At 36.7% G+C, this 25,173-nt stretch overlaps 2 protein-coding genes across 3 annotated transcripts; one reads left to right on the top strand and one right to left on the bottom strand.

Moving 5' to 3' along the window:
• Nucleotides 1-1,513: 1,513 nt before the first annotated feature.
• On the bottom strand, nt 1,514-9,672 carry mettl17 (methyltransferase like 17). The gene is made up of 15 exons (XM_055151525.1): nt 9,538-9,672; nt 9,136-9,369; nt 7,499-7,640; nt 7,115-7,262; nt 6,716-6,805; nt 5,980-6,061; nt 5,273-5,346; nt 5,100-5,194; nt 4,751-4,821; nt 4,289-4,396; nt 3,671-3,739; nt 3,500-3,550; nt 3,005-3,097; nt 2,276-2,493; nt 1,514-1,753 (listed from the first exon to the last, which is right to left on the bottom strand). The coding sequence occupies exons 2-15, from the start codon at nt 9,202-9,204 to the stop codon at nt 1,654-1,656; spliced, it is 1,410 nt and encodes a 469-aa protein (XP_055007500.1). The 5' UTR covers nt 9,205-9,369; nt 9,538-9,672; the 3' UTR covers nt 1,514-1,653.
• On the top strand, nt 9,607-24,963 carry parp2 (poly (ADP-ribose) polymerase 2). Of its 2 annotated transcripts, XM_020922198.2 has the most exons (17): nt 9,607-9,748; nt 11,529-11,738; nt 12,652-12,822; nt 14,458-14,528; nt 15,354-15,404; nt 15,917-16,013; nt 16,581-16,656; nt 17,057-17,162; nt 17,618-17,771; nt 18,696-18,834; nt 18,911-18,974; nt 19,992-20,126; nt 21,267-21,394; nt 21,825-21,924; nt 22,013-22,114; nt 22,682-22,806; nt 23,394-24,963. In XM_020922198.2, the coding sequence occupies exons 1-17, from the start codon at nt 9,673-9,675 to the stop codon at nt 23,551-23,553; spliced, it is 1,965 nt and encodes a 654-aa protein (XP_020777857.1). In that variant the 5' UTR covers nt 9,607-9,672; the 3' UTR covers nt 23,554-24,963. The 2 variants fall into 2 exon arrangements, with proteins under 2 accessions (XP_020777857.1, XP_055007498.1); XM_055151523.1 differs by lacking the exon at nt 11,529-11,738 and having other exon boundaries at nt 9,614-9,748.
• Nucleotides 24,964-25,173: the final 210 nt, after the last annotated feature.

The raw sequence follows: 25,173 nt of genomic DNA, 5'->3' as shown, positions 1-25,173 counted from the left end.
ATTTGGTGCTAATCTGATAATGTTGACATTTCATGTCAATGGTAGGGGGCGCTATAGTGTTCACTTTTAATATGTTTTATACTGTTTTATATTCAGGCTGAGATCACACATTAGTGATTCAAATTTCAGCACGATCCGATTAAACATGGGCATGTCATCATTTTTTAACAATTTTTGGGGGGAGTCTTTGCACCCCTGCTGGCCAGTGGTGGAAAATGCATCATGTCCGTAATAGACTTTTTTGCTTGTAATCATGTCTAGAATTTAATCCTTGAATTTGGTACTAATCCGATAATGTTGATGTTTGTCAATGCTAGGGGGCGCTATAGAGTTCATTTTTCATATGTTTTATAGTGTATTATATTCAGGCCGTGATCAGGCATTAGTGATTCAAATTTCAGCACAATCGGACTAAGCCTGTGGGTGTAATAATTTTTTTAATATTTTTTTGGGGGAGTCTTTGCGCCCCTGCTGCTGGCCAATAGTGGAAAATGCATCATGTCTGTAATAGACTTTTTTGCTTGTAATCATACATAGAATTTATGTCCCGAATTTGGTACAAATCCGATAATGTTGACGTTTCACGTCTATGCTAGGGGGCGCTATAGAGTTCACTTTTATTAAATTTCATATTTCATCACATTCAGGCCTGGATCACACAATTGTGATTTGAATTTGAGTTCTCTAGGACAATGCCTGTGGCCGTGACAGGTCACCGAAAAAACAGGAAATGAAGGCGTTATTCGCCGGCGTGCTACGGGCGAACCGTAAGGAGTATCTCAAAAAAAGTTGAAAATTTCTGTGAGTTTATGTCTGTAGGTGTGACATGTCAAATCTGAGCTCATTTGGACCAAACCCCGGGGACTTGAATCTTTTTGTAGACCCCCAAGTCAAAACGGCGGCGAATGTTTGATCCAATATGGCCGACTTCCTGTTCGTCATAGGGTCATGCTCCAATTCATCTTTTGGTTTGTTCTCTATCACTGTCCCGAATTTCGTTTCCCTGCGACAAACTATGCCTGTCCCCACTCCCATAGGGGTCCAATTCTAGGTGGCGCTGTTGAGTTGGGTCACTCGGGTCATTGTTGCGATGCCCATTTTATCGAATTTTTCGCCGGGCCGATCGATCTGGACCCCGGTTTGGGGACTTTTCGATTTTCGTCGATGTTCAGGGGGTCAAAAATGCGATCGTTTGGTCAAAGGAAAAAAATAAATAAAGAAACCGACGAAGAACAATACCCCTCGCCCCTAACTTTGTTAGTGGCGAGGGCCAAAAAGTTAGGGGCGAGGGCCAATGAGAAAATGTTGAAGATTTAAAGAATGATTTTAAAATTCATTGTACTTTTATCTTCCAAATACAACAGTTCCTCTAAAAACCCACTGATTCACTGTCACATGTCACCAGTTGTTTTTATGATCAAATTTCTCTTGTGAATTTAAACACACACCAAAATCAGATCTAATATTGGGATTATTCTGACCATGTAAATGTATGCAGTGATTCACACAGAGGTTTATGGTAAATAATATTTTAATGTTCTGTCTCCATCTCCTGTTATACTTATAATATCAAACATACAGGCGTTGTGGTGAATTGTGTTTAATGTAAGAATAATTCCACTATAGTAAAGTTCCCTCTATTTCCACTGGGGGTCACTGTTCTTCAGATTCACTGTGGTCTTCGCTATCTGTTATTTGAACCACTGGAATTTGGTCTCCCCAATCACTGCTGCGTGCACATCTGTACACATCTCTGAAACACAAAATGTAGATTATTTTAACATGCACAATAAAGCTGTTATTATGTATATATGCACAAAAAACTACCATATAATGTTTGGAATTCTTATCAATGATCCATGGTTCTTTTATTTGATTGTAAGAAAAATGCAGGGTGACATAACATTAAAATGTATAAATACAAATATTAATACTATATGTTGTGGGAATAAATCTATAGCAGTGGACCTCAACTTTTCACACCACCAAAACAAAAGACTTTGCTTTCTAACTACTACCAATCAACAACTTGAATGCCATTTTATTCTTAATTACAGAAACACTGGATGTGATTATGGTCAAGTTGTTTGTTATACTTTGGTGTTTTGGTTCTCAAGATTGGCTCTCCCTCAGTCAGCTCAGTGAGGGAATTCTGGAGGTTTTGAGCTTTCACATGAGGCATGGGCTGTCCATATACTGAGAATGAGACAAACTCGTGTGTCCTCTATCTGCAGTACCTTTTTTTAACTATAGAGGGCAGGCTACAGTTTCTTACCTCCCGTGTTTTCTGGGAGTCACCACCACATGCTGTAACTGTCCATCTGTGCAGCACATTCTGCAATGAACGTGACGAGTCCGAGGCAGAACCGGAGCAATGAGCCGGGCCCAATCCAATCCAGGGTCCAGACCAGAGTCCAGACCAGGGACCAGGGATTTGGGATCAGCTCGAGTAAGAATCAAGTAACTAAACTTTTCAGTCAGGTGAGAAATTTGCTGCAAAACAAAGTTGCACAATTAAAACTGCATTCCACATCAAAACTTTCCTGGTTTGATCGAGGTTTAGTCCTGATGTAGACTTGGTTTGGTTCTGCTCTAGTACAGGTTTCGTTCAAGATTTAGTCTCAGGTTAGACTAAATCTAACTAGGACTAAACCTCGATCAAACCAGGACAAAATATGCAACAACTTAATAAACAACACAGAGGTTGATATAGTTCTCTTGTATTAAAACTCAATCCTCATGCCTCTTTTTTCAACCCTTGGGTTGAAAAAAGTTGTAGTGTAATTTATTCTACAACAGTCGTTAAATGTAATATAGCTAATGATAAACACAAATTAGCACTAGGTCTAATTTTTTAAATGTTTTTTTTTATTTAGTTAGTTGTTTACTTCAAACCTGCACATACAATGTGCTTGTTTTGTAAAACCAATGAAGAAATAGAATTATGACTAAATGTACTGTATAAAGTAAAATATAAAAGGATATAAGGAAGTTGAAGTCTCACCCCAGGCAAAGATAGTGTGTGGTATTTCTGCTGGAAGTTACAGGGAAAAACAGGTTCTTTGGTCAGTTTCGGACACATCATTTCGTGAGGACACTGAAAGAAAAACATATATTATGAGAAAAAATAGGTTTCATATTGAGAGATGTTATTGCCTAGGCTGGCATGTTCCACCCTGTGGCATTTAAATATATCTATTTCCATGGAGACAAGCAGGTGAAAACACTGGGTGAAATTACAAGAACACTGGGCCAAATTACAAGTCATATCTGCAGAGAGGTAACCCAAGATCACACTCAAAAGAAAGCATGTTTTTCAAAATATCTTAAAACACCTACAACTGAATCAATGTAAGATGGATGAGTTGTGAGAGAAATGCTATAGTGTCGAACATTACAGACAAGGCAAGAACATCACCATGGAGACAAGGAGATGGTATGCCCATCATGTACCTTTAATAGAGTAAATATAATAAAAATAAAACTGATTTTCACTTACAGGAGCAAACACTGAAGCTGGTCTGAAGTCATGGACAATCTTTTCTTGTTTCTGGAAAAATACAATTATAGATATTTTTACCAAGTGATTTTCTGCATTATACATTTTACGAACAACAGTTCTTTCCAAAGTGCTGCTCATGGTGATTTGCATTAGTCATATTTTACTCACATTTAGTAAAGTGTCTCTGGCCTCCATGAGCATCTGATGTCCCTCTTTGGTCCCATTCTCCACAAGCACCTGAAAAAAGCAAAGGGGGAAATCACGAGTAACATCTATTACTTATTTTGTTTTTGTTGATTTTTTGTTTTGCTACGTGCTAACCCTGTAGATTAGACCTGTACAAACATGTTAGAAATGCACAGGATTCTCGTATTAGTTTGTCAGTTTAGTTACTTCAATTTCAACTCAATATTTTCTAAAATGATTCAGCCTTTGCACTGACAAATCAACGCTATTTACTCTTAAACTTAAGTTGCTCTTACTTGAGTACTTTTCACAAATACCTTTTTTATTTGTTACTTTGTACTTCTACTCAAGTAATATTATTTTGAAGTAGTGTTACTCTATCTTTAGTACAATTTTTGACTTCTCTCCCACCTTCAATTCTATAAACAACAAAGCTACACTCCGCATCACATTACAGCATGCATAAAGAATTGCATTACTTGTATGATGTTTTAAAAGCTTGTCAAATGTGCACACTATTCTAGAAATGGTGACTTTAAAATACATATAAAAATATAATACAGTAAGTACAAGTCAGTTTAACAGATTCTTTGCACAAACCAGATATCTGTTTGTTTTCCTCCACAGAGTGAGCACTACATCTTCTCTGTCGGCTGCTTTGGGGAGTTCGGAGAGAGTGAACGCTGCTACCACCAAATCGAACTGCACCTGCAATCACAAAACACGAGCTATTAATCGAGTCATAACAATACAAATAATAATTACATATCAATTATACATATTTCTAAAGGTATTTAGACTTCAGTAGGTAGAGGCACTAGAGATATAATGAAGGGACAGTATAATAGATATGTTAAAGATGCGCTATGTAACTTTTCTGGTTTTACACCAATCTGGTTTACAGATCGGTGACAAGGCGACACCCACTCGTAAAGATGCATTCGTCAAGGCATATTTTTAGCAATTAAAGCGCAAGGCTGTGATGGGCTGACAGCGTAACAGGAAATAGGAGAACATACATTCTTCCTGGTTGATTTTAGCTTTATTTAAAAATGAACTTACTTTTGGAGACACTGGAAGGAACTGTCTGAAATAGACATGTTTGAAGTGTGGTTCTTCTTTTTCGTTGTCACCTGTCACAGACACACTTTACAAACACCACGCCAGAAAAGATTGGACTTTACAGAGCACTGTCACAACACAATCAGCGTGCACCCCACTAATGAAACTAGAGCACATCGCATCTGGTTTGTGGTGTTGAGTGTATTCTTACATGACTATGAGAAGAAGCATTTGTCACAATCTTAAAATTCAATCCAAAAGGGATTTAGACAAAATGGGTTAAACAATCTCAAATCTGAAATGCTACTGATACAGATTACTTGATTGCACCTGATAATATCTGTTTTACCTTTCAGTAGCCGCTCTGCTAAAGTGTTCATGGGCCCAGAGCTGTCCACACAAACCATCTCCTTCAGAGAGTCAGGCCAACATGAATGAGATGCCCTGAAGGAAAAGTATAGATAAGAAAAGGAACAACATCTGTGAAGGACTGTAGCCTGTTTATAAAAGTGTAGTACAGACCAAGCAACTGTTCCCAGGCCTGATCCAAAATCCAAAAGAGACTCCGGAGCGAAGGAGGTGTCTCTCTTCTTTATCTGAAATGGAGACAGATCATTTATTTACTGTGAACAAAACTAAGTAAAATGACTCTCCCTTTAGATCAACATATCTGTATTCTCTATGAAAATGTGACTCTTATATGGTCTGGAGCAGGGTCTTACCTGCTTGTTTTCATGGAGATTTTGTTCCTTCTGCTATAATATTCCACAGTATGTCAACTTCTATCTCCACGGAGAATGTTACAAAGTATGGCTTTAAGTATATTTATATGGCATCATGTGTTTCCACCCCCAGTTACATACTACCACTTTAACTGTAAAATGTTTTTGCATTGTGTAACTTTTCTGTGGAGGGTCCATCAAATGCTTTTCTCCATGGAGATGTTATTGTTTTGTCTGTAATGTTTCACAGTATGGCATTAAACCTTTCTATCTACACGGAGACCAAAACAGACCAAGTTACAGGTCAGATCTGTGAAGAGGCGACCCCGCTCACAGTCAAAATGCCTGTTTATCTTGGAATTTTTGAGCTATAAAAGCACCTGTAATTGAATAAATGTAAAGTAGAGCTATTTAATGTCACACTGAGGAACATTCCAGGCAGAGCAATTACATATCCATGGAAACAAGCAGGTGACGGACCCCCTACCATAAAGTGACAGTACAGACCTCATTGAGCGCTCTCCTCACTGCAGCATATCCTCCAGCCAAACGAGCCGCCATGTAAATCACTCCCATCTCCTCGTCGAATCTGGAACAGTTATTACAGAACAAGAAGAAATACGCAATTAGTTTCATATTAATGACTTTGCGTATCCATGCCTTTCAGATAAAGCTGTCACGATAACACATTTTAAAGAGTGATATAATGCTATAGAACGATACCGAAACTACTTCATGCAACTGACACAGGAGCCCACAAGAAGGCTCATCTCTTTTAAATGAAGCGATAAAAACATGAGCTGCAAATATAACACCTTTTGAATCGGCAAAAGTCCTCAAAGTATCACAGGAAGCTGAAACCCATGAGTCCCACAGTAAAAATGTTGCATCATTATCTCAAGGTTTTTACAATAGCAAAACCAATCCTCTGGTTCATGTGTAAATGCTTAACCCACTGTGCCACTGAGACTCTACATTAATTTGAGGGTGTTGGCTGTGATTACATGTGAAATGTGATGATTAACAGATTTTTAGAGTGATAAGATTACTAAAATGACATGTAAAGTGCTAAAGCATCTCGTTTTCTTTCAGATCATGGTCTTGCTGAGATAAGATCAGATAGGCATACATGCAATTTAAGACAGTAATCTAAAAAGTCCAGAAATCAGATAATAATCAGATTTTGGTGTACATGTAACTGCAACCAGTGTTGGGGAAAAAAAAGGGAAATTGAGTGTTTTACTTGAGCTGTTTCCAGTGGTACGTGGTTCTCCTCAACTCTGAGAGTACTTTCTTCTGTATGCGTTCCTCCAAAAGTTGTTCATCGACATCTATAAAGGACATAGTAAAATATATATAATAATAAACTCTTAATACATTTCAATAAATTACTGCCTGCCTCCTCCAGAAACTCCACGGGCTCCCCATCCCTCCCCTCAACACATTCACTTCAAAATTCTCCTCATCTTATTTTCTCTTAAAGATTTACCATTTCTATCTTTTTTTGTATTATTTGTTCATTTCTCTTTATTGACATTTTTAATATGTGTACTGTTTAGCATATTTTAGTGTCCTAAAAAGAGCTACATAAATAAAATGTATGATTATTATTACATTTTATGATATTCTTCTTCTCTCTCACCTCTGTTTCTCTGTAACTTTGCTCCACAGCTCTCTCTCCAGGTTCAGTGCCTTCTGCCTCAAAGCTTTGTCCTCCATTTTTCGTTTACGACTCCACAAAAAGTCCACAAGATTCTGCGCCTTTACATCTAGACCTTTTATTTGAGCCCCTGCAGAAAAGACAACAATCACTTAAACAAAATATTGACAAAATAATGTTTTCTTAGATTCAGGGTATCAATACCACAACAAATCCACCTATGAATGAAACACACACACACACACACGCTTTTTGGAACTATAAGAGCTATAACTCACCAACATGTAACCATTTTTTGAGGTAAAAATCTCACAAGATAATTTTTGGAGTGCCCATATAAGATAGGATTTATTAACTTGTACTCACTGTGAATGATGGAGCGAGCAGCCACCTGTAGTTTTTCAGGTAAACGTAGAGTTTTCAGGTTTGTGACTCCTGGATGTTTTCTGTGAGGTGCTCCATTTAGGAAATCTGCATGAGGCTGAAGTTTGGCAGCTGTGCTCATTCCCTGGGGAAAAAGTTATTATAATGTAACTAGACTGAGGCTTGTAGATTTTGGTCATCACTATAGTAACTCACTGTACCTACTGAAAAGCCTGCATGTTTCGTTTCTGAGTGAGTAATTAAGAAAAACTGTTCTGCGAGTCACTAGAGTCACATTTTCTTTGTGTTTTGGTCATTTTTAAGCAGCTTTTCTGTATTTTACCTAAACAAATGTCAAATGCTTATGCCCCTCTTTACTGTTGGCAGGGATCAAACTGGTCAAAAATAGGGACAACTGGGACATTTCTTGTATAAAACTTGGACAAATCAATGGTTTTGGATAAATCTGCAGGAACATGGGACACAGGGCTCAAAACTGGGACTGTCCCAGGCAAATAGGGACGTCTGGTCACCCTAACCAATCACGTTTACTGCAAATTTCTCTGATCTGGTAAGATTTTAAAACTTATGTCAGGTTATTCATCTTGTTTTCAGATTTATTATCTACTTACTAGTTCTGACACTGCTTCATTCTAGTCGAGAGGTAGTTTATTTTAACATATCTTGTGAAGTAAAATTATCTTGTTGCACGGACAGATAATTTCACTAATTTTAAGTCATTTTCCGATAGATTTAAGTGTTTAAATTAAATTTTGATGAAGCTTTTTTTGCAGCGTTGTCACCCCTTTTAGTGCACAGACTATACAGAAATTCATAGACTCAGAATTGAGTGTGTATATCTTAAATATGTGAATATAAAACATCAGCAACAGCTTTACAACAAACATTTAACTTGATCAAACTATTAACATTAGTTAGGAACGATATGTGGGAAAATATGTCATTGACCTAAATACTAGTCCGAGATGCTGCAATGCAATAACAGTCTGTGCAGGTTTATTCTCCGCTGTCCCTTCAGAACTCACCACTGTGTGATGGATCACCAATTGTCCCGGCTCACTCTGTCCTCCTGATTCCAACTTCACTGGTTATTATTTATTTTTAAATGCATTCATCTCAGTTATCCTGAATATATCAAACAGTATTTAATTCCATTCAGATCCTCCTACAGTTTACTCCACGCAGAACAGATATTTTTTTGTTGTCCCAAGAGTCAAAAAACAAATAGGAAAACACTCATTTACATATAAAGCTCTCTTTGATATGAACAATCTTTCCTCATCGATTCGAGCATTAACTTCTGTCCCTTCATTGAAAAATGCTCTGGTGCAACATTTACATAACCCGTGTAATTGCTTTTTGTGACTGTATTTGAACTCTGTCTTAGTTTTGTTAAAACTGGATTTATTCTGTGTCTGAGAGTCATGTGTTAGTGGATGTGTGTGTATATGGTTGTGTTTTTTGTTGTTTTGTTTTTTCTGTGTTCAATTGAATGTATGTAATCTCCTGTCTGCCCTACTGTATCTGTCTTCTGTTGTTGTGACTATGAGGACCCCCTCACAAACGAGATGGAGCTTATCCTCCAAATACATTCAAATTCCAATGTTAGTTCCACTCACCCGCAACGTTGTCTTCACCGCAAGAACTCTGTGACAGAAACCACAAGCGCTAAAGCTCCGTAAAGCCATTTTAGGTTATTCTGATAGTGTCCTTTACTTTGGTTTAGTATGACTTTTATCTTGATTGTTCGGAATGACAGGAGGGCACATTTTCCAAGATGTGTCCTTCAACAAAATAAGTCCGTGTAGCAGCAACAGCGGAAGGAGTAAAAAGTTCCGCTAACAAAAACAGATCTGTTCAAAGCAAGAGCAATCACTCAATATACACATTAAATCATATTTGTAAAATACAGTTTCACATTCAAAAAAAGTAACTGCTAAATATAAAGATAATAAAACATTCAAAATTCCACCCAATTGCATAAATAAACTTTTGATGGCCAATTATTTATATTTATTTACTCTATCGGAGTGCTGCCTCTTCCCATTACGCGATCCTCACCGGCGCCTAAACATTAGACACAGGGAAACTTTCTCCGTCTTTTTCTCTCCTTTTTCTCCATAAATTTGTCCAAAAACGGACTCTTTTAATCCATCATGAGGCGATCAAGAAGTACAAGAAATAAGAGCCAGAACAGCGCCAGTCAAAATGGTGAAGGCGAGTCCAAAACAGGTTAGTGCGTGTTTCGTGCTAGCAAACCAGGAGAAGCTAAGCAGGCATGTTTGTTTAGGGAGACAGATTTTTATTTTATTATTTTTAAAATTATTACCTCCTTATTACCTCATTATACTGTATCGATATCATGGGCTGCTGTATATCGATATATCGCCAATAGTATTTTTAGGATATATTTTACTAAATAATTTTGTGAAAGAGCCACAATTGTGTTGCATGTTTGGAGAAAGGAAACTTGTTTATGCAGCACATAAGACACACTCACTGTTTTGAGAAGAATGGGCATTTTATATATTAACTTTGCAGAAACTTTGTAGTTTAATAAAGACTATTAATATCGCAGCAATGATGTAGCCTTTCTTTTTTACCGAACTATATCGAATTGATTTGAAATATATGATATCGAATCGTATTAAATCGAAAGTGCACTGTATCGAAAAACGTATTGTATCGGCAGCTTCTCAGTGATACCCAGCCCTAGTGCTTTTGTTTTCATGGCTTTGGGATTTGTGCAATCATTTTGAGAATTTATGTAACAGGACAAGAGAGACTGTGGGAAAATCTTTCTCAAAGGCTCCAAAAAATACATTCTTACATTAAATTGTAGGTTTGTACCAAGCTTTCTATTCACAAACAAAAACATGGGTGACCGTTTCTTCAACACCATGACAGAATAAGCAAAGATGATGTATATTTAAGCGAAATCTTAGTCTTAGTTACAAAATATTTTCCAGACAAAAGCCAAACATCGTACCATTTAATGTCTGTAAGAGTATTGCTCCAAACAAAAACAGAAACTGGTTTACTGATAGACTCCCTTGTGATTAGTTCTCTTATACATTTGTTAGTTGTCTTAGCTGGGCCATCATTAGAAACGTGTACATAAGTGGACATGATTAACATTTTCACACCAGAAGGGATGGCGTCAAAAACAATTGCATATTCTCTTAGCATTACTGGAAAATTGTAAACATTGAGAAATTAACTATAGGAATAGGTGATGCTTTCATTGTTGAACTGTTGGTGTACAAGTTTTGGGAGACAGTAACAAATGCAATTAGCTACCAGTGACATTTATTTTTGTATTTAAAATATGTGTCTAAACGGCAGCAGCTTTGGGAATGTCTTACTAGATCTGATTAATATCTTTGACATTAATTATATGTATTATTAGTTATGATAGAATGGGCTCCAAACAAACTGCATTTGTGCATTATGTTCTTAAAAATATTATTGTTTTTCTTATTATTTTGTATTTTATTTTATTATTAAGACACAAGAGTGGGTCCACAATAACAAGACTCTTACATTACATATTGACTAAATTTTTAATAAACTTATTATGCCATTCAGGTTACAAATTTGGCCTTACAGTTTTATTTTTATTTACTGAGATATAACTATATTAACTTGTTTAAAGCGACATTTTGTAGCTTTTCTGGAAAGGGTCTGCCGTTTGTTTCCATGGTGATGTTAATGCTTTGGATAAAATTGTTCACAGTATGGCATTAAACAAATCTGGCTTGCATTTATTCAACTACAGGTGTTATTTATTGCTCAAAAATATCTTTTAAAATATATAATTTCTTATTGTGAGTAGGGTCGCCTTTCCACAAATCTAACCAGTAGTTTGGCTTGCAAGTCTTCATGGAGATTCTTAAATTTATGGCCATACTGTGGAACATTCTCACCACATCTCTACTGAGACAAGCTGGTGACGAGACCCTCCACCAGACAAGCTTAACTGTGCATCTTTAAATCTGTGTGTATTTGTCAGTATGGCAGTGGAAGGGGGATGAGGACCAGTGGGAGCCGTACCCTGAGTCTGTTTGCAGAGAGCTGGACTCGGCTCTGGCTTCAGGAAAAACATCGTTCACTTTGAGTCTGGAGTCTGGGAGAGAATACGACATGGACCTGAAAAAGATGTTACAAATCAATCCGGTCACGAAATACAAGAGAAAGATCCGTGCACAGACGTTGAAAACAGGTGTGTCTTTACATAGAATTACCTTATATTAAAATGTCATTCAACAGAGGGCAGACAATAAAGATTCTAGGGATGTAGGAGTTTAGTCTTATAGTTGATGAATTGGTTGATGGTGTCTTAGTCGTCCAAAATTTGTAAACTAATCATTTCATTTAGATTATAAGGATTTATATGGCACAACAGCAGAAAGACGAAAAGGTGCATTCTGTAACTTTTCTGGTGGAGGGCCGGCCAAATATTTTTCACTATGGAGATGTTATTGCTTTGTCTGGAATGTTTCACAGTATGGCATTAAACCTTTCTATTTTCATGGAAATCAAACCAGACCAAGTTACAGGTCAGATCTGTGAAGAGGCAACTCCACTCACAGTCAGAATGCCTGTTTTTCTAAGTATTTTTGAGCTATAAAACCACCTGTAACTGAATAAATATAAAGTAGAGCTGTTTAAAGTCATACTGTGGAACATTCCAGAGCAATGACATCTGGATAGAAAAAAGGAGGTGACAGACTCCCAACCAAAAAGTTACATAGTACATCTTTAAATGTAAAAAGTCAGATTAAACTCATGATTCGCAAGTTAAATCTATTTTTATATAAATACACTGTTTCCTTGTTAATATTTTAAATTACATGTAGGCTCCAGTTACTACTTCCAACATTAATTAAATCTGAATCTTTTCTAGGTATTTTTGAGCTATAAAACCACCTGTAATTGAATAAATGTAAGGTAGGGCTGTTTAATGTCATACTGTGGAACTTTTCGAGCAGAACAGTGACATCTGCATAGAAACAAGCAGGTGACAGACCTCCAACCAAAAAGTTACACAGTGCACCTGTATTAATAATTTATATGTGATCATGTTTTAGATTTATTTACATATTTTTAACTTTGTTTTGTAAAATGATTTTCAGAAATCAAGAATGAAGGATTAGAAAGCAGTGACGTTGCTAATGGACTCGACGCGGAAATTAAAGAAGAAGAGGAAGAGACAGAGGAACCACCGGCTCCAAAGAAACGTAGAGGACCCAACAAAAGTCAAATGAAAACTAATTCTGCCCCCAAAGAAGAAGTCAAGGTCGAAGGTAAAGACTTTATTGTAATAAGACTTACAGTTATGTTCAAAATCTTTTGTACTCCAGACAGATGTTGAGTTGCTGACAGAAGTTGCTGGCCTCATAACATAGTAACTGCCTTATAAGTCCCACTCTCTCGACACTGCGGCATCTGTATGTGTCATTGGCTCCATCCTCAGCCAATCAGAAAACTTTTATAACCCAGAAAACACAAACTGCCCCAATTGTCTTACTGACATACATGCAACTGACATATGCAGTTTATTTTTGTATTTCGAGAAACCTTTGAAAATGACTTATTTTGCAATGAGGCTAAAGAAATGTAAGTCAGTTTTGGGCTTAAGAATTTTTGCCTCTTAAAGACAAAAAATATAGTTGGAATATGATGTAATATTAAGTTCAACAGAATTATTTGGTATCTTATTTGAGTTTACTTAATAAAACATTTTGAAATAAATATTAGCTTCAAAAATGAGTCTGTGGTGTGTGGTTTTAAGAATCTTTATATTTATTATCAGATCTAAGAAGCTGGGCAGGGCAAGGTCTGGTTAGTACTTGGATGGGAGACTGAGTTCTTATTAGTTGTTTTTCTTTAGGCAAGACACTTTACCCACGTTGCCTAGTATGAGTTTGGATGTTGGTGGTGGTTGAAGGGGCAGATTGTGTAGGCTGATAGTTTCACTTCTGTCAGTTTGACCCAGGGCAGCTGTGGCTGCAATAGTATCTTACTGCCACTGAGTGTGGAGTGAATGAATAATGCGATGTAAAATGTCTTTGAGTGCCCAAAAAAGCTCTTCATAAATCTGGTCCATTCACTCATTTACTTTAGCATGTGCAGAGTGAGAGCTCCTAATTTCAATAGTTGATCTTTGTCTTTTGTTGTTTACTTTTATTTTCATTTTTACCTGGCTCATAGGGAGCCTCAGATGATTTTAGTAAATTAACACAGTGTGGAGGATCTTCAGGTGTGATGCTGCCTTCCAAAGGTAAATACTCTTTCTCCTGCACAAATAGATGAAAAAGAAAAAAAAGCTTATGAGACCTGTGGTTCATATTAAGCTCTGAGCTCCAGAGTGACCTGAGGGAGCAGTGTTAAAAGTCTGTGCATGTGCAGAGGGGAGGGGGGGAGAGTGAATTCATGCTTTTTTCTTTTATTTCTTAAAGAAAACAGCAATTCAAGTGTGTTCTATATTATAATCCATACTTATAATGAGGAGAGAGGACACAGGAAGGAGTGAGGATCTGGCAGGTGAATTTTTAGTCAGACTTGCTAAAATTTAGAACAAATTGGTCACCCTCTGCAGCCCTGACTGTGGAGAGGTGAGCCCCCTCACAAGAAAAACACATATTTTCAGTGTATGTGTTCTGCAAAAACAAATACATTTCGATTGAATTGAATAAAGGAACATGGCAAAGTAAAAACATCTCTATGACATCAAGAGAGCAGAAAGCAGACTCCACTCATAAAAGGTTGCATAGTGCACCTTTCAGTGTTATCTTGAAAATGGTCTATTACGTTATTTCTAGTTGTATTTCTTCTTTTATTCTTCTTTTTATTCTTTATTCTACTTTAATTTCTTCTTTTATTTCACTTTTATTCTAGATTTATTCTGTTATTCTTCTTTTCATTCTTTTATTGTACAGAAACAGTGAAGACGGTGGTAATGAAGGGGAAGGCTCCTGTGGACTCTGAATGCAAAGCCAAACTCGGAAAGGTACATTTTGAAATGATTATGTTTTTAGTATGTTATAGGTTGATATAATTTGGGAAGTGCTCCATCGTATTTTAAACTCCACACACCTTCATTAGAATCATTTGGTTAGTTTCAGCTTTGGAATTGACAGTCTCAACAGAAAAAAATGGTAAAAAGTAGATGTTAACTTGAAAATTACCTCTTTATCACATCACAAGTTGGTACACAGCATTTTGAGCTTTGGAGATGTAGACAGACTAATAATAAACATTTACTTAAACATGTGTGAATGAAACAAAACACAACTCCAGGTTTGTTTTTGAGGAGGTAACAACATTATAACATGACCTAAAGCTCACAAGAGTCAATTTAGCGTAATATTGGACCTTTAAGAAACAACACAGTACTTCTATAACCAAAACATATTGTTTAGTTTAAAATGATTATATTATTATTATGTTATATGTTGCTCTATAAACTAAAGTTGCTGTATCTGTTTTTTACCCTCTTAAAACATAAATAAACAGATCTAGTTAGTTTCAAACCATTTGCAGTGGTTCCAAATTTCTTTCTCACTTAACTTCTGCATTCAGAGCATCCTAATCATTCACCAAAATGAGTCAAGCATGTGATTGTGCACTTCCTGGTAATTGGACAATAAAACACTTTATAATTAGATGCACACTGTTCACAGTGGTCTCATTTTGACCTCAAAAGCTGCTTATACAAGATAGTACATGTATCTGTACTGGGGCAAGACACATTTAGATTTAGATGGGAAAAAATTGGGTCACCTTTAAGTATCAATGTTTATTTTATTGAATTTTATGTTTGTCTTGTCCCCAGGCTCATGTTTACTGTGAAGGAAAAGATGTTTACGACGTCATGTTAAATCAGGTAATTAAGTGTGATGGAAATTTATATTGTGGAAAGATTTTTCTCAATATGTCTTTGTGTAAATGAACGTGATTTCTACCTTAGACCAGACCGAACATTAACATGTGTGAAGTTTCAGCTGCCACAACTGTCCCCACCTTCAGGAAACTGAGTGTTGTCTTACCTGTCCTCAAATGTAATGTACTCAGAGGGGGATGCTCTGAGGAGATGGTTAGAGCATTTTCCCCCAAAGCATCTGACATCTGAGTATTTATACAGAAATTCAGTCAACAACATTTAAGACAGCACAGTTTCCTGAGGGTGGGGACAGTTGTATCTGCTGAAGCTCTACATGTTAATGAGTGATCTGGTCTAAGGTAGAAATCACATTCATACACAAAGACAGGTTGAGAAAAATCTTTCTACAATATAAATTTCTATCACATTAAGTTACAATGACAATATCTGGCAGTGTGCGTGTTCTCTCTGCATTACTATGGCATAGTGGATATTCAGTTATATTTATTTTTCAGACAAATGTACAATTCAACAACAACAAATACTACCTGATTCAACTTTTGGAAGATGACAATTCAAAATCTTACAGCGTTTGGATGAGATGGGGGCGAGGTAATTAAAGGGTCCATATTACATTATTTTCTGATCCATGTTCTATTGTTGTTTTCTCGTCAAAAACAGACCTGGAGTTGTGTTTTGTTTCATTCTCACATGTTTAACACACAAACCCTGCATATTTAGCACGACTTCTTAAGATGAAAACACTCAGTTCCACCCTGTGATGTCATATGGTAATACAGGAAGTTCTCCACTGTGTTTTTAAATTCCACACACCTTCACTACAATCATTTAGATAATTTGAACCTTGGGATTGCTAATTTCTACTGAACTAAAGGTAAAAGGAGCTGTTCACTTGAACACTACCACTTCATGACATCACACTGTGGAGCATTTTGAACTTTGGAGATGTACACAGAGTAATAATAAAGAATTATTAATTATTATGAATAAAACAAAACATAAATCTACATATGTTTTTGAGGCGGTAACAACATTATGACATGACTTCAAGCTCACAAGAGTCAACTTCATGTAATATAGGACATTTAAAGAAATAGCACAACATTTCTATAACCAAAACATATTCTGTAGTTTAACGTTTTAATTGTTTTATTTTAGTTGGAAAAGTTGGTCAGAACAACCTGATATCGTGTGGAGGAGACCTGCTTAAAGCTAAAGATGTGTTCAAGAAAAAGTGAGAGCATTTAAATTTTAAAGGTGCACTATGTAACGTTTTGATTTGTTTGTTTCTATGGAGATATCATTGCTCTGTCTGAAATGTTCCACAGTATGACATTAAACAGCTCCACATTACATTTATTCAATTACAGGTGGTTTTATAGCCCAAAAATACCTAGAAAAACAGGTATTCTGTCTGTGAGCGGGGTCGCCTCTCCACAGATCTGACCTGTAACTTGGTCTTTTTTGGTCTTCATGAAGATAGAAAGGTTTAATGCCATACTGTGAAACATTCTAGACAAAGCAATAACATCTCCATGACGAAAAGCATTTAACGGACCCCCTACCAGAAAAGTTACACAATGCACAATTTTTTAGTTGCAGTATTGACTTCTTCTTGTGTTTTTACCCTGTAGATTTTTCGACAAAACCAAATACAACTGGGACCAGAACAGAGCGTATTTTGAGAAAGTGCCTGGAAAATATGACCTTGTGTTTATGGACTACAGCACCAATGACAAGGTAGGACTACTGTTAACACTGATATCATTGTTTTAAGGTGGACAATGTCACTTTTCTGGGGTAGGATCTGCCACTTGCTTGTTTCCATGGAGATGTTTTTGCTTCTCCTAGAATGTTACGCAATTTAGCATTCAACTAAGCTAAATCCATGGAGAAAAGAAGCTGGTGGGACCTTTACACCAAGCGACAAGTCAGTTCTGTGGAGAGAGGCACACAATAAGAATGCATGTTTTTCCATTTTTCCATTTTTAAGCAAGAAAACACAAGTAGTGAAATAAATGAGATTAGTTTAATGCTATATTGTAGAACATTACAGGCAAAGTAATAGCATCTCTATGGAAACAAGCAGGGGGCAGACCCTCAACATATAATGTTTCATATTACGTCTTCAAACTGATGGTCATGTAACAATAATTGTATCTCATTTCCTGCATTTTAAACTTGTATCATTTCAGGAGGAGAATAAAACAGAGCTGGACACTGCGGCGGTGAAGAAGCCGTCATCTTTGGACAGTAAAATCCAGTCTCTGTTGGAGCTGATCTGTGACCTGAAGGCCATGGAGGAGTGTGTGCTGGAGATGAAGTTTGACACTCGCAAAGCTCCTCTGGGTCAGTCACAAACACAGGGATAAAATCTGACTCACAGGAGCAAAAATCTTTAGGCCTGCAGTGTTCAATCATTTACATCTTTGACTCAATTTCTAATCTGGGGGACAGTAGAAGGTTGGTGGTTCGAATCCAGCGCTCACATTTAACGTTGTTAGTTGAGCGGTCAGATCCACTGGCCCACAGGTTGGTGGTGCGATTTCAGATCCTACAGACTAATGTTGTCGTGTCCTTGGGCAAGACACTTAACCTACCTCGCCCCCAGTGTCTGTGTACACTTTGTGTAAATGTGTGTGTGAATAGGTGAGCGTTTCCTTTGGATCTTGAAGGTGGAAAAGCGCTGTATGAAAATGTGAGCATTTCTCAGTTAATTACCTATTCCCCTAATGTCTAAAGAAGGCTGTCACAATATTGTGTTATTTGAAATTTCAACTTTTTTTATATTATAAATGTATACTGTGTAACTTTCTGGTGGATGCTTGTCTTCTTGGCGATGTTGTTGCTTTGGTGAGAATGTCTCACAGTATGGCATTAAACGTATCTATTTCTATGGAGATAAGTCTGCAGTGCTTCCAGGCCAAGAATTGAGCTCCATCATTGTAAGAATGCATGTTCTTCATAGTATTTTTCAGCAGTAAAACACAAAAAATTTAATAAATGCAACATAGGTGAGCTTAGTGCCACACTGTGAAACCATTCAGGCAAAGCAAAAATATCTCCATGGAATTAAGCTCGTGGCAGACCCCCTACCAGAAAAGTTACACAGTGCACATTTAAACAAAAAACAACTGATTTTATGTTGTTTAAGACTGCTTTTAATTCATTTCATTCATTCATTTCTTCGTGAGTCTAGCCACTTTATACAAATAGTGACTTTAAAATTCAAATTAAATGTAAAAATATTTAAAAAGGTGATTTGTTTTGCAGGTAAACTGACCACAGAGCAGATTCGAGCTGGATACGCTGCGCTGAAGAAAATCGAGGAGTGTTTGAAAAAGAAAGGAGGAAATCGAGAGCTTCTGGAAGCCTGTAACCAATTCTACACACGCATCCCCCATGATTTTGGGTCAGGAAAATCATAATATATATGAACATAAATGAAGTCAATACATCACTAAAATGAACTATGAACCTATTTTCAGGTTAAAGACGCCTCCCATCATCCGCACAGAGGAGGAACTGAAGCAAAAGATTGAACTTTTAGAGGTAAAATACAAAGCTGCACTATGTAACATTTGTATATTCCACACACTGTTTCATTGATACTTTCCAGTGAAATCTCGCTGAGGGGGGTTCTATATGTATGTGTATGGCAGAATGGTCAGTAGTTACCATGGTGACACAATGCACACATTGTCAAACATTGCCAAAAAATTTGAAGATAGTTGTGAGGTAGTGCCTCATTTTGGCTGTGATTTCCTGTCCTTGAGTTGAACCTTCTGCACTTCTTGTGTGTGGTGTCAGTGTCAGATCATAACCACGAAAAATCAAAGAAACCGAGCGTCATGGGCAGAAGAGTGACGCACACAGACGTGCACTATACAAACTCGGTAAATAGCAAAAATAATAAGAAGACTTTATTCCTCACCTCTTGTAAAGTGGTAAATTTAAAATGCAACATCTTATCCACATTATCCATAGAAATTGTCCTCCACAAATAATGACATCCAGTCCACAAAACCGCGCTATTAATCCAGTTTGAAGTGTTCTTTAAAAGTAAAAAGGTGAGAGTAGTTTTTCACGTGTGTCTGTTTACATCCACACAGAGCACAGATCGAGGTGAAGCTGCTGATGAGCGATAGTAACTCTAATTTCTGTGGACTTTATCACCAAACATTAATGCTTTAAAACTCATGTATCTGAAGTATTACACCACATTTCACATATAATAATAACACAGTTTTGACCTCGTATCTAAACTAGAAGTGCAGTGCTCTGATCTTTTGAACTTTGAGTCTCAAAGTGAGTGGTTTTACTGTAGATGGGAAACAGCTGACGAGATCGCGCTCACAACTTTATATCCTGTGACATATCCCGCTGCAGTCTTGGCAATCAAAGATTTTAAGTCTTAAGATTCTTCTTGTGTCTGTGGTGTGCGCTTTTTGTCACACATTTAAAAATCGTTTAAGACCAAAAAAATCCTGTTGTGTGTGGCGGCCTTATCATGTTTTAAAATTGATAAGACTCAATTTTGCATCTTCTTCTGTATCTCTCTTGTTGCAGGCTCTGAGTGACATCCAGATCGCGGTGAAGATGGTTCAGTCGAGTGGAGACAGTAATGAGCATCCTCTGGACCGTCAGTACAGGTCTTTGCATTGTGGTCTGCAGCCACTGGACCCCAACGCAAATGAATACAAGGTCAGAGACTAGACCTGACAGAAGCATTGCAGGGGCCCCACAAAGTTGGGCTGGACACAAAATATTGATAAGGCAATATATCGTGATGGACTGACGATACTTTTAAACTACATAAATTCATTCTAAATTGCAATGAGATGGTCCTTTATTCGTCCAGGAGTGATTCACTGTAGACATGGGAGTGTTTTGATTTCAAAAAACAGATGATGATGAGTCCAGATGACCACCAGTGAAACTTTCTCTACATTATTTATACATTATACAGTAAATTGCAATTATACACTTATAATATCTGTGACTACTGCATTCATGCTGAATCATCATTGCATTGTTATATAAATCCATTGTGAAATTCTTTTAAACTTTTAAAACTGGTTTTAATGGAGATCCATGTATCAGAACATGTATCATATCAACTGGATATTTAACGTGAGGTACTTTCTTTCTATGTAATATAACATAGTTTTAGTACCCAGAAAGTTGATGGGAGAGACTGTAGCAGGGCAGTGTGGGAGGAGCTACTGTCTGTCTCTGCTAGAGGAGGCAGAACAGTGTGGACAGAGGCATGAGTCGTGAGTATGCAGTGAGAGAACTCAGGAGGAAAAGAAATCATCAAATCATCCTCAAAAAAGAAAAAGTCTGATACTGTAACTCCCCTAGCAGTCTATTATAAGAGTAGACTGGCTATATTATACAATATAAAATAGCCTGAAAAAGTACTGTTCTTATTTTCACTGAATTAAAATTCTGAGCTGAGAATCATTGAACCAAATGAACTAAAATAAAACACTTCACATATAAACAACAGCTGTATAGTAGTTTTTCTGTAGTGTATGATGTAGAATGTAGGTATTGTTTCATTAACATCTAAGTGTCATTATACTCAGCAGAAAAAAAATGACATGAGATTTGTTTTTTTGCGTCTTAAAATGTATCGTTATCAAATCGATATTGTGACCCGTGTCTCAAGATATGTATGGAATCGTGGGAAAACTGTATGGGTGCATCCCTAGTAATTGGCAAGACAGATTACTTATACTTATAGGCTTAATACTAATATAACGTAATAATGTATGCAACTCTAAGGAAAAATATGATTACATTCCTAAATATAAATGTTTTTACTGTGCTTCTCTTTAGGTGATAGAGCGTTACCTGCAGACAACACACGCCTCCACACACAAAGACTACACCATGACCATCCTGGACATTTTCTCTGTTGATCGAGAAGGAGAGAGCGAGCACTTTCTCAAAGACCTACACAACAGGTTTAGTGTTTCATATAAACAAGTGTGTTTTAAGGGGTGCAGATAAAAATATAACACTAAATTGACTCAAATAATGCTAATGTTATTACCTCCTCAAAAACAGACCTGGAGTTGTGTTTTGTTTCATTCACACATGTCAGTTACATTTTACCTTTAGTTCAGAAGAGTTTGACAAATCCAGAACTGAAATCACCCAAATGATTCTAGTGAAGGTCTATAAAGTTTAAAAACACAGTGGAGCACTTTATGTATTACCACATGACATCACAATCCTTATTTTGCAGGGTTTGTGTGTTAAACATGTGTAAAACACACAACTCCTGCTGTGTTTTATTTTGATGACGAAACAACATGATATTATAGATCATAAAATAGCATGTCATTATTGTTAACATGTATTTTAACTTGTGAACATATTATTTCTCCATAGGACCCTGTTGTGGCACGGCTCTCGTTTGTCTAACTGGGTCGGGATTCTCAGTAAAGGGCTCAGGATCGCTCCACCAGAAGCTCCTTTCACTGGATACATGGTAAATTTGAACTTTAAATACATAAAAATACCTTATTTTTTAGCTTGTTTTAAAATTTTGTTGATTTTTTCTCATTTGTTTCCTTCAGTTTGGTAAAGGGATCTACTTCGCCGATATGTCGTCCAAAAGTGCAAACTACTGCTTTGCAAATCAGCAGAATAATAATGAAGGACTGCTGCTGCTCTGTGAGGTGAGTTTGAGACTTCAGATCATTTGATACTAAAACTACAATCAAACCTAGATACTCATTTGAGCAGATATCAATACTGAAAAAGTTCCATTCACAGGACACAAATGAAGCTTTCCTGAATGTCTTTAGAATGATCTTGAGCTGTATCAGAAATATAAGAGCACATAGACTAGCATACGCTCATGGACCTCTAAGGGGGAACCTACCTGGACCACTGAGGGAGGGATCACACACATATAAGACCACATGGGAATAGAAAAGAAAGTACTACCATTTAATGTTGTCATATTCTGTTGTCCTGATAAAGAGTGTTTTTTATTTTCATCGTGGTATCAAAATTGGTATTGAGTATTGAGTTACTGGGTATTTAAACGAGTTAGTGTGAAAATGTGTTTATTTAGGAGTTTATTCATAATATGACAGTTTAATCATGTATTCTCTGTTGACCTTGTATCACTGGGTTTCACAGTAATGAATGAGAGAAATCCTCACAATGTCACAGTGTAAACACATGAAAACAGCTTTACCGCATTATAACTCGTTTTCTTTTTTTCCCCCTTTTCTCAGGTTGCCCTTGGCGACAGTCACGAGCTGATAGACGCTGATTATGAAGCGGACAAACTTCCTCCAGGAAAACACAGCACCAAAGGCCTGGGCAAGACCGGACCTGACCCCAAGAACGCAGTCACTCTGTGGGTACCAGAGGCAAGGGAGGGGGTCATTGTGTTAAATACATGCAGAAACATATATTTTTTTTCCTAAAATATAAATATTGCACTGTAATTTTTGTTTGTAGTTTAAAAAAATCCACTTTAATTCATTTTCACATTCATTTGTGGTTTATGGTTAAAAGAACCAACTCCGTGAGTGACAAAAGCTTTATGTGGACAATATGAAATCATCTGAATACTTGCAGCGCTCCTTCAGACACAAGTTCGTCTCATTTTTGTATCTGTCCTTGGAAAATAGCGGATTTTGTGCATTATTTCATATTTGGTCCTTCAAATTACATTAACTTTAAATTATAAATCAGATGTTATGGCACGATAGTTACTTTTTAAGTTACTCTTACTGAGTAGTAGTTTTCCCCAATACCTTTTTACTCTTACCTGAGTCGTTTCTTGGACCACTACTATGTACTTCTACTTGAGTAATACTATTTTGATGTAATGTTACTCTTACTTAAGTAAAATTTTTGGCTACTTTACAAACTCTGCTTGTAGTATATTGTTCTAATACTTCTAATACTGACTCTCTCTCTCCTCTTCTCCCTGCTCAGAGATGGTATGACAGTCCCGATGGGTCCTGGCGTCTCCACTGGAGCTGTGAATACTAAAGGTTATTCTCTCCTTTACAATGAGTTCATCGTCTATAACCCAGCTCAGGCCAGAATGAGGTACCTGCTCAGAATTAAGTTCAACTACTCTTCTCTCTGGTGAAACTGAGGACCAAGGAACAAATCAAAAACATGTACACATACTTAGACAGTTTGCATTGGACAAAACTCTGTTGGGACTCCCTGAATTTTCTGCATTTCGTCCAGGGGCGGGACTTAGCTTTCCACATCAATCAAGGGTAACGAACTGCTTTCCATGGAGAGTGAATTAATTTTTTTATCTGCAGATGTGATTACAGCAAATATTGAAGGTCCTATATTGTGCAAAACTGACTCTTTGGAGCTTTAAGCCATGTTAAAACATTATTACCTTCTCAAAAAGATACTTGGAGTTGTGTTTTGTTTGAATAATCCTTTATTATTAATCATTGTCTACATCTACAAAGCTCAAAATCGTCTTTTGCACCTTGTGTTGTCATGAAGCGGTAATTTTCAAGTTAACAGCTACTTTTTACCTTTGGTTCAGTAGATATTGGCAATTCCAGGTCTGAAATCATCTAAATTACTTCACAAGGTGGAACAGTTTGAGGGAAGAACTCAGCCTAAATCTGCAGGGTTTGTGTATTAATCATTTGTGAATGAAAAAAACACAACTCCAGGTCCAGGTTTGTGATGAGGAAACCACATTATAATGTCATATGGTCCTTTAACGCTCAGTAACATTGACGCCATTTTTGTAGTCCATTAAATAGAGTTAACTAATACTTTTATTTATTTATTTATTTTTTTCGCCTAAAAAATTGCTGTTCACTTGTGTTAAGACCCTGGTAGCAAAACTGTCTCAGCTCCTCACTAACCCGCTCCTCACCCTAACCTTCACCTAACTGTGACAAAAATATATAGACAAAAATCAACTTTAGAAAGCATAAACGCTAATAGTCTGCAAATTATCTGCATCAACTGGAAATAAAAGAAAATGTGGATGTGTTTTTGGTACAATATTAGGTCTAAATTTGCTTTGTCAAAAAGTCAGGTTTTTTGGCTGTATGGGTGAACAGGAAACCACTGTTTAAAATGGAGTTGCCATAGTTACAGTAGAACATTAAGTCCCAGTCCTGAACAAAATGCCGAACTTTTAGGGAGCCCCAAAACCAATTAGAATTCAATAGCAAAACATAAACGATGTGTCATTTTACCAGACGACGTCCTATTCATTGCCATTTTAAAAATGGACAACATTTTGCACTATTCTCACATATCATGCCTTTTTAAACTGTAGCTTTGTGTCAATTTAAATGTTGTTTACTGGTAAAACTAATTAAAACACTGCATTTTATTATTTTGGTGATTTCTCTGTTATTAAAATGGTTCAAATCATCATTTGCGATGCTTTGGGCGTTGCAATATTGTATGTCTTGTGCCAGTGTTTTAAAATGAAGACATGTTTGTAATCTTATTTGGTGCTTGCCGTAGCTCTATACAGTCAATAAAACATAAATAAATGACAGTGTTAGATATTGGTGTGTTCAGTGAGTCTTCAGAATTTCAATGTGTTTGTACCATTCAGTCAGATCATTTTAATTAAGAGCAAGTACACAACTCTCTACTTTTCTTGTGTTTAAAAATGATTTCTGTCTACAAAAAGGGGTTTTAGACCACTATATAATATGGTTGCTTGGTAAGAGTGGAATTCCCTAGTGTAGCGTCATGATTTCCAACCAGG

The sequence above is a fragment of the Boleophthalmus pectinirostris genome, unplaced genomic scaffold (assembly GCF_026225935.1).
Source record: "Boleophthalmus pectinirostris isolate CB_2022bp ecotype Guang Dong unplaced genomic scaffold, ASM2622593v1 HiC_scaffold_16, whole genome shotgun sequence".
Classification (NCBI taxonomy): Eukaryota; Metazoa; Chordata; class Actinopteri; order Gobiiformes; family Gobiidae; genus Boleophthalmus; species Boleophthalmus pectinirostris.
Note: the sequence above shows the minus strand (reverse complement) of the source record. Positions and strands in the feature narration are given on the sequence as shown.

What these genes read in the sequence shown, in the direction of transcription:
- mettl17 (XM_055151525.1), bottom strand. Translation starts at nt 9,204, where the DNA reads ATGGCTTTACGGAGCTTTAGCGCTTGTGGTTTCTGTCACAGAGTTCTT. An exon ending in CGGTGAAGACAACGTTGCGG is followed by an intron (nt 7,641 to 9,135) that starts GTGAGTGGAACT and finishes CTTTTTCCCCAG; the next exon opens with GGAATGAGCACAGCTGCCAA. An exon ending in TACCACTGGAAACAGCTCAA is followed by an intron (nt 6,062 to 6,715) that starts GTAAAACACTCA and finishes TAACTGTTCCAG; the next exon opens with ATTCGACGAGGAGATGGGAG.
- parp2 (XM_020922198.2), top strand. Translation starts at nt 9,673, where the DNA reads ATGAGGCGATCAAGAAGTACAAGAAATAAGAGCCAGAACAGCGCCAGT. An exon ending in GCAAAGCCAAACTCGGAAAG is followed by an intron (nt 14,529 to 15,353) that starts GTACATTTTGAA and finishes TCTTGTCCCCAG; the next exon opens with GCTCATGTTTACTGTGAAGG. An exon ending in TTGGATGAGATGGGGGCGAG is followed by an intron (nt 16,014 to 16,580) that starts GTAATTAAAGGG and finishes GTTTTATTTTAG; the next exon opens with TTGGAAAAGTTGGTCAGAAC.